The sequence below is a fragment of the Trichechus manatus genome, unplaced genomic scaffold (assembly GCF_000243295.1).
Source record: "Trichechus manatus latirostris isolate Lorelei unplaced genomic scaffold, TriManLat1.0 scaffold00133, whole genome shotgun sequence".
NCBI classification, from domain to species: domain Eukaryota; kingdom Metazoa; phylum Chordata; class Mammalia; order Sirenia; family Trichechidae; genus Trichechus; species Trichechus manatus.
The window spans coordinates 4084435-4093662 of record NW_004444069.1 but is presented as its reverse complement, the minus strand read 5'-3'; the positions used below and the strand labels follow the sequence as shown (position 1 = coordinate 4093662).

Genomic DNA, 9228 nt, shown 5'->3' with positions numbered 1-9228 from the left:
CGGAACCTGCCCTGCACTAACCCCCAGCTCACCTTGTTGGCCCCAGTACGTGCCACAAACAACCCATCCCAGACCCTCCCCTTCAGCTGGACCTGCCCTGCTGCACCATAGCTCAGTGACTGGCCCTGCCCATTGGACAAGGAAGTGAAAAATATCGTGTCCACAGAAGAGCAAACAACAAAGAATGCAGGGCCCATCTGCTCAGACATAACCAAATAAAACAAAAAAACAGGACAAAACAAATAAATCTACAATCAATAACGAAGAAACTAACTACTGAATGTCCCGAAGATGGCAGACAATATCAAAACATATTAAAAAAAAACAGGACAAGATGGTTCCAGTAGGCATCCAAAATAAAACATCAGATGACTTTCCAGTAGAAGGCACTAGACCTACCTGATAGGGAATTCAAATCTCTAATATTCAGAGATATCCAAGAGTTGAATCAAAAAGCAGACAAACATGAGGAAAAAAATAGACAATTCATGGAAAAGGCAGACAAATTCATGGAAAATACCGACAAAAAAATGGAAGAATTCAGGAAAATAATACAAGAACAAAATGCCAAAATAAATTCACGACTAGAAATCATACAAAAACAACAATTAGAAATCCAAAAGATAAACAACAAGATTTCAGAAATGGACAGTGTCACAGAAGGGCTGAGGAACAGGTTTGAAATGATGGAAGACAGGATCAGCGAAACTGAAGACAAACACTTTGCTACAACTTTGAGGAAAAATTAGAAAAAAGAACAAAGAAAAATGAAGAAACCCTGAGAACTATGTAGGATACAATCGAAAGCAAAAATTTTCGAGTGATCAGAGTTCCAGAACGGGGAGAAAATGGAAAACACAGAGGTTCACTGAAGAATTGTTGACAGAAAACTTCCCTAATATTAGGAAGGATGAAATATCAGGAAATATCATCCAAGAAGCTCAATGAACCCCATATAGGATAGACCCCAAAAGAAAATCACCAAAGCATATCATAATCACACTCACTAAAACCAAAGACAAAGAAAGAATGCTGAGAGCAGCTTGAGAAAAATGAAAAGTCACATACAGAGAAGAAACAATAAGACTAAACTCTGATTACTCGGCAACAACATCAGAACAATAAAAGAGAGAATAAGCAGTGTAGGTATAGAACTTTCTAATGGAGAGGAAGGAAAGGCAATACCAGGTAATAATAAACTGGTCCAAACCTAGGAAGACAAGGGTAAATTTCAAGGTAACCACAAAGAAGTTAACAAACCTACTCATCAAAAGACAGAAAAACATTAAGGTCTCAGTAAAAACAAAATCTACAAAAACAAAAGAAACGAAAAAAATCCACAAACAAAAGGAATTCAGCACAGGAGAGTAAGATGAACAAAGTAATTGTCAGCACCACAAAAAAAAGCACTACAAAATGACAGCAATAAATTCACACCTATTAATAATTACACTGAACATAAATGGCCTAAATGCACCCATAAAGAGACAGAGAGTGACAGAATGGATTTAAAAAACAGGATCCATCAATACGCTGTGTACAAGAGATACATCTTAGAAATAAAGACATACATTTATTAAAAATCAAAGGATGGAAAAAATATATCAAGCAAAAAGCCACCAAAAAAAGAACAGGAGTGGCAATACTAATCTCAGATACAATAGACTTTAAAATAAAATCCACCATAAAAGACAAAGAAGGGCACTATATCATGATTAAAGGGATGATCCATCATGAAGACATAACCATAATAAATATCTACGCACCCAATGACAGGACTCCAAAATATGTACAACAAACTTTAACAACACTGAAAAGAGAAATTGACAGTTCCACTATAATAGTAGGAAACTTCAACACACCACTCTTGGCAAAGGACAGAACATCTAGAAAGAAACTCAACAAAGATACAGAAGATCTAAAGGCCACAATCAGCCAACTTAAACTCAAAGACATATATAGAACACTCCACCCAACAGCTGCTAAGTACACGTTCTTTTCCAACGCACATGGAATGTTCTCCAGAATAGAGCACATCTTAGGCCACAAAGCAAACCTCAACAAAATCCAAAACATTGAGATAATACCACAATGCCATCAAGGTAGAAATTAACAACAGGAAGAGCAAGGAAAAAAAAATCAACTACATGGAAAATAAATAATACCCTGCTTAAAAACCACTGGGTAATAGAAAAAATCAAAGATGTGATAAAAAAAATTCCTAGAATCAAACGAGAATGAAAACACATCAAACCAAAACCTTTGGGACACAGCAAAGGCAGTCCTTAGAGGTCAATTTATAGCAATAGATGCACCCATCAAAAAAGAAGGGACGGGGGGACCTTATACCATCAAGAAAGCAGTGCTGGGAGCAGAGCACGTTCTTTGGACTGGGGTCCCTGCGCCGAGAAGCTCCTTGTCTGGGGGAACACTGATGAGAAGGCCAAGAGAGAGAAAGCCTTCCCCTGGAGCTGACACCTTGATTTTGGACTTTTAGCCTACTTTGACTATAAGGAAATAAACTTCTCTTCATTAAAACCATCCACTTGTGGTACTTCTGTTGTAGCAGCACTAGATGACTAAGACAGAATTTGGTACTGAGAGAGTGGGGTGCTGCTCTAACAGATACCTAAAATGTGGAAGTGGTTTTAAAACTGTGAATGGATAGATGTGAGGCAGTGACAGAGGACCAGCAGCAGCAGAGAACCTACAGCAGTAGAGAAGCAGCAGCAGCAGAGAACCAACAGCAGCAGAACCAGCAGACCGGTGAAAGACAGCGCTGGAGCCAACCCACGGAGCGAGAGAGCTGAATGCCTGTAAGCAGGAGGCTTCCTGGTGGAGTGGGGTGCCTCTGGGCACTTATCAGTGGAGCTAGGCTTGCCGACCCACGGAGCGAGAGAGCTGAGTGTCTGTGTGCATGAGGCTTTCTGGAGGAGTGGGGTGTCTCAGGGCGCTTACTGGTGGAGCTACTGAGCTTTGGAACACTTGCCCCAGCAGGGCAGATGGGGCATGAGGCCCAAGGGCCGAGAAGCCATAGGATGCAGAAGCTGAAGAGATAAGGGACACAAGAAGCCAAGCTGCTTCAGCCTCAAAAGATACACAATGACATCCTTTCAAGAAGTCCCATTGCACATGTCCAACTTTGCACATGTTATCTTTCAAAATGTGGCCAAGAGTTATCTTCCTAATGCACACCTGGAATGTCATTACACCTTAACTGCACATATCCATCCACATCCAAAAGATTGGGTTGGTATATTCAAGGTTGGATGGAGTACTGCTCGTGATTATTATACATTTTTATGGTCCCCTATGCCTGAACATTATGTAGAAGGATCAACAGTCAATTGTGTTCTAGCATTTCAAGGATATTACCTTCCAAATGATGATGGAGAATTTTATCAGTTCTGTTATGCTACCCATAAGGGTGAAATACGTGCAGCAAGTACACCTTTCCAGTTTCGAGCTTCTTCTCCAGTTGAAGAATTGCTTACTATGGAAGATGAAGGAAATTCTGACATGTTGGTGATGACCACAAAAGCTGGCCTTCTTGCGTTGAAAATTGAGAAAACCATGAAAGAAAAAGACGAACTATTAAAGCTAATTGTTGTTCTGGAAAAAGAAACAACACAACTTCGAGAACAAGTTGGAAGAATGGAAAGTGAACTTAATAAGGAGAAAGAAAAATGTGACCAACTACAAGCAGAGCAAAAGGGTCTTATTGAAGTATCAAAAGTTTAAAAATGGAAAATGAAGAGCTGAAGAAGAGATGCAGTGATGCTACATCCAAAGCTCTCCAACTTGAAGAAGATATTGTGTCAGTGACACATAAAGCAATTGAAAAAGAAACGTAACTAGACAGCTTGAAAGACAAGCTTAGGAAGGTACAACATGAAAGAGAACAACTTGAAAGTCAGTTAAAGACAGAAAAGGATGAGAAGGAACTTTATAAGGTACATTTGAAGAACACAGAAATAGAAATTACCAAGCTTGTGTCAGAGGTCCAGACTTTAAAGAATTTACATGGGAACAAATAAAGCGTGATTACTCATGTCAAAGAAGAGAATGGTAGACTGCAGTTCTGTTTGGCTGAAAAGGAAAATCTTCACAGGGCTTTTTTGCTTATCGCTTCAAATAAGGAAGGTACGTTTGTTTTAAAGGAGCAACTTCATAAGGCAGAGGAACAGGTTCAGGCAACTCGGCAAGAAGTTGTCTTTCTGGCTAAAGAGCTTAGTGATGCTGTCAATGTATGAGATAAGACGATGGCAGATCTACATACTGCACGTTTGGAAAATGAGAAAGTAAAAAAGCAGTTAGCAGATGCAGTGGCAGAACTTAAACTGAATTCTGTGAAAAAAAATCAGGAAAAGACTGATACACTGGAACACGAGCTGAGAAGAGAAGCTGAAGATCTGAAACTGTCTTCAGATGGCGGCAGACCATTATAAGGAAAAATTCAAAGAATATCAGAGACTCCAGAAACAACTAAATACACTTTCATACCAATCAGCCAATAATAATAGTGTCCTCACAAAGAAAATTGGGAGTCAGCAGAAAGCGAATGATGCCTCAATAAACACAGACCCAGTTACTACTGCTTCCGCAGCTGAGACCGAGTTTGACATGGTAACAAAGGGGCAAGCCTGTGAAATGACCAAAGAAATTGCTGAAAAAACAGAAAAGTATAAAAAATGTAAACAACTCTTGCAGGATGAGAAAACAAAATGCTATAAATACGCTGATGAACTTGCAAAAATGGAGCTGAAATGGAAAGAACAAGTGAAAATTGCTGAAAGTGTTAAACTAGAACTAGCTGAAGTAGAAGACAATTATAAACTTCAGTTGGCAAAGAAAGACAAAGAAATAAATGGTCTAACTTCACACTTGGATAACATCTCCAGGGAGAAGGAAATTAAAAGGAGTCTAGAAAATCAAGCAGAAAGAAAAATGGAAGGTCAGAATTCCCAGAGTCCACAGCAGGTCTCACAATGTCTCAACACATGCTCAGAGCAAAATGGTCATGTTCCTGCAGTGCCAAATAAACAACCAGTTCTGCAGTATGGTAATCCTTATGCAGCACAAGAAACAAGAGATGGAGCAGATGGTGCTTTTTATCCAGATGAAATTCAGAGGCCACCTGTTAGAGTACACTCTTGGGGACTGGAAGACAATGTTGTCTGCAGCCAACCTGCTCGAAACCTTAGTCGGCCTGATGATTTAGAAGACCCTGAGGATAGCAAAGAAGACAAGAATGTACCCACTGCTCCTGATCCTCCAAGTCAGCATTTACACGGGCATGGAACAGGCTTTTGCTTTGATTCCAGCTTTGATGTTCACAAGAAGTGTCCCCTCTGTGACTTAATGTTCCCTCCCAACTATGATCAGAGCAAGTTTGAAGAACACGTTGTAAGTCACTGGAAGGTGTGCCCAATTTGCAGCGAGCAGTTCCCTCCTGACTATGACCAGTTATGCTTTGAAAGGCATGTTGAGACCCATTTTGATCAGAATGTTTTAAATTTTGACTAGTTACTTTTATTATGAGTTAATACGGTTTAGCAGTTTAAAAAAATCACCTCCAGTAGACCACTTAGGAGACTACAAGGTGTAGCTTCACCCTTCCATGCACCCTCTTCCACACTTCTGACCAAGAGCTACTTTGCAGTTTGGTGTTGTTACTAAGGTTAGGGTTGATCTTTGGCTTATCAATAAATATAATTTTAACCTCTGTTAATCTTACTGCTTTAAGAAAAAAAAAAAGAAGGGACAAAATCAAAACAATAGCTACACAACTCAAACAAACAGAAAGAGAACAGCAAAAGAAGTCTACAGCCACCAGAAGGAAAGAATAAAGATCACAGCAAAAATAGATGAAATAGAGTATAGAAAAAATCAACAAAACCAAAAGTTGGTTCTTTAAAAGGATCAACAAAATTGACAAACCACTAGCCAAATTGACAAAAGAAAAATAGGAGAGGACACAAATAACCTAAATAAGAAATGAAATGGGTGACATGACAACAGACCCAACTGAAATAAAAAGGAACATAACAGAGTATTATGAAAAACTATACTTCACAAATTTGAAAATCTAGAAGAAATGGACAAATTTCTAGAAACACACCACCTACCCAAATTGATGTTGAAAATCTGAACAGACCCATAACAAGAGAAGAAATTGAAAAGGTAGTAAAAAAAAAAAAAAAAAAAAAACAACTCCCAACAACAAAAAAACCCTGGCTCACATGGCTTCACTGGAGAATTCTACCAAACATTCAGAGAAGAGCTTATACCAGTACTACTCAAACTGTTTCAGAACATAGAAAAGGAAAGGATACTTTCATTCTATGAAGCCAGCATAACCCTGCATACCAAAACCAGGCAAAGACACCACAAAAAAAGAAAATTACAGGCCAATATCTCTCACGAATACAGATGCAAAAATTCTCAACAAAATTCTAGCCAATAGAATTCAGTATCATATAAAAAAAATAACACACCATGACCAAGTAGGATTCATACCAGGTACGCAAGGATGGTTCAACATTGGAAAATCAATCAGCATAATCCACTACATAAATAAAAGAATCACATGATCACATAAAGCACTATTATAAAAATCCAAGAAAAGGTTTACACACAGAAAAAAATAATCTTTGATGGTTACAAGGGAGGGTAGGGCTAGGTAGGGGAAATTACTAACTAGATAATAGAGAAGTGTTAACTTTGGTGAAAGGAAAGACAACACACAATATAGGAAAAGTCAGCACAACTTCATCAAGGCAAAGTCATATAAGCTTCCTAGACACATCCAAACACCTTGAGGGACCGAGTTACTGGGGCTGAGGGCTGGGGACCATGGTCTCGGGGGACATCTAAATCAATTAGCATAAGATAGCTCATAAAGAAAATGTTCTCTATCCTACTTTGGTGAGTAGCATCTGGGGTCTTAAAAGCTTGCAAGCAGCCATCTAAAATACATCTATTGGTCCCAATATGTTCAGAACAAAGAATGAAGAAAATCAGGCCTATAAAACAATAACAGATGTGAAGAATATGCCTCTTAGTTCAATTAAGCATGCAAGACCAAATGGGCAACACTTTCCCAAAAGCAAAGACGAGAAGGCAGGAAGGGACAGGAAACCTGGACGAATGGACTCGGGAAACTGGGGTGGAAAGGAAAAAGGGGAGGGTGCTGACACATTGTGGGGACTGCAACCAATGTCACAAAACAATCTGTGTATAAATTTTTGTATGAGAAACTACTTTGCACTGTCAATATTCACCTAAAACACAATAAAATTTAAAAAAATAAAGAGATGGGCTCAGGGCTTCAGAGTCACAGCTCAAGTGCCACATAAAAGACCTGAAAGTTGCCACTTGTGCCCTGAAAGAAAGCCCTACTTCTTGTAGCATTAGAACTGATATTGCCGAAAACCAAACCCAGAGTCTTATTCTAAGAGTCCAAATAAGTCCAAATGAATTCCAAACCTCGAATTGTGTCTGAAGTTAAAGTGAGGGTATGGATTGGGAAGAAATGGGATCCTGAACTTTGAGATAGGGACATAAGGGCAGATAATCAGGAAGGTGGGGACATTGAACCTCTAAACTCCACTGAATCACTCCTGCCAACACAAAGAGCCCTCTCACTCCCCTCTGATGGTTTTAATCCAGCTGTGGCTGAAGAGTCTTTGTCTGAGACATCACCCAGGGCAGCGATTGTAACATTGCCAGGGGCATTGCATGGGGCATCGCCTAGGGCAGATGCCTTACAAGACATTGCTGAATGTCCCCAGGACCCACCCACACCACCCATTTTTGCTTCTAGACCTGTAACTAAAGTTCCACCAAGACCCAAGAGGTGAAGTACAAAGTGTGACCCAGGAGGAGGTGTGCTAGACTCCAAAAGAACTGCCTGGTTTTTCTAACAGGTACAAACAGAAATCTAGCGACTATGTGTAGGAATGGCTATTAAGGGTGTGGGATAATGGTGCAAGGAATATAAAGTGGATCACTCTGAGTTTATTGATATGGGCCCACTAAGCACAGATTCTTCATTCAATGTTTCAGCTTGAGAGGTCAGAAAAGGATCTAATAATTTGGTTAGTTCACTGAAGCATGGATTAAGTGATGGCCTACACTAAATCAAGTTGAAATGCCAGACCTGCCTTGGTATATAGAAGAAGGTAACCAAAGGCTTAGGAAATTGGCACATTGGAGTGGATTTATCAGGTTGGACCCACTGAACCACCCATGGAGTGCCCAGAAGATACACCTTTTACCACAACAGTGAGGAACAAATTTGTGAAGGGAGCCCCAGCATTCTTGAAGACTGCTATGATTGCTATTTAAGTCAGATGTGACAGTGGGAACTGCCCTAAATGAATTAAGACACCTAACTACAATGGGGCTGACTGGACCTCTTGGTGGTAGGGCCCAAATTGCTGCACTTAACAAAGGCAAGGTGGATATGGTTACAGTAATGGACAGCAGAGTCAAAACAGTAATCAGAATAGTCTGACTTGTATGGACTTATGGTAGTGGCTACTTAGTCATGGAGTCCCTAGGACTGAAATAGATGGGACATTTACTAAATATTTACTTGATCTGTACAAGCAGAAGAATCCTAGGTCAAGTGAATGGCAGTCTAACTTGAATCTCCAGAATAGAGTCACGGACCCTCAATCAATTCCCAGACTCAGCCAGATTACAGACCCACAACCCCTTAAATGAAGGGTAGGCCATGTCCCCTTAAGGAAGGATCTTACTGCTTACTGCATTGCCAAAAATTTGTCCTGTAAATCTTTGTCCCAGCCTTCCCCAAAGGGATCTATGGCCTTTTATGAGAGTGAATGTTCACTGGGGAAAAGGAAATAATCAGACTTTTCAGGGATTACTGGACACTGGCTCTGAACTGACACTAATTCCAGGAGATCCAAAATGTCACTGTGGCCCACCGGAGTAGGGGTGTATGGAGGTCAGGTTATTAATGGAGTCTTAGCTCAGGTCAGTGGGCCCAGTGGGTCCCTGAACCATCCTGTAGTGACTTCCCCAGTTCCAGAATGCGTAATTGTAATAGACATACTCATCAATTGGCAGAATGTCCACACTGGATCCCTGACATGTGGAGTAAAGGCTATTATGGTAGGGAAAGTCAAGTGGAAGCCATTAAAACTGCCCCTATCTAGGAAAATAGTAAACAAAAAGGAATCCCACATTCCTGGAGGGACT

The 9228-nt window shown here is 40.1% G+C and overlaps 1 protein-coding gene across 1 annotated transcript; it reads left to right on the top strand.

Annotated features, from left to right (window-relative positions):
* The first annotated feature begins 3102 nt into the window (after window positions 1–3102).
* LOC101357321 (tax1-binding protein 1 homolog) lies at window positions 3103–5734 on the top strand. Its single transcript, XM_023739378.1, is given in 3 exon segments — window positions 3103–3727; window positions 3730–4420; window positions 4422–5734. Coding segments are annotated over 3 exon segments (2421 nt in total). The 3' UTR covers window positions 5527–5734.
* Window positions 5735–9228: the final 3494 nt, after the last annotated feature.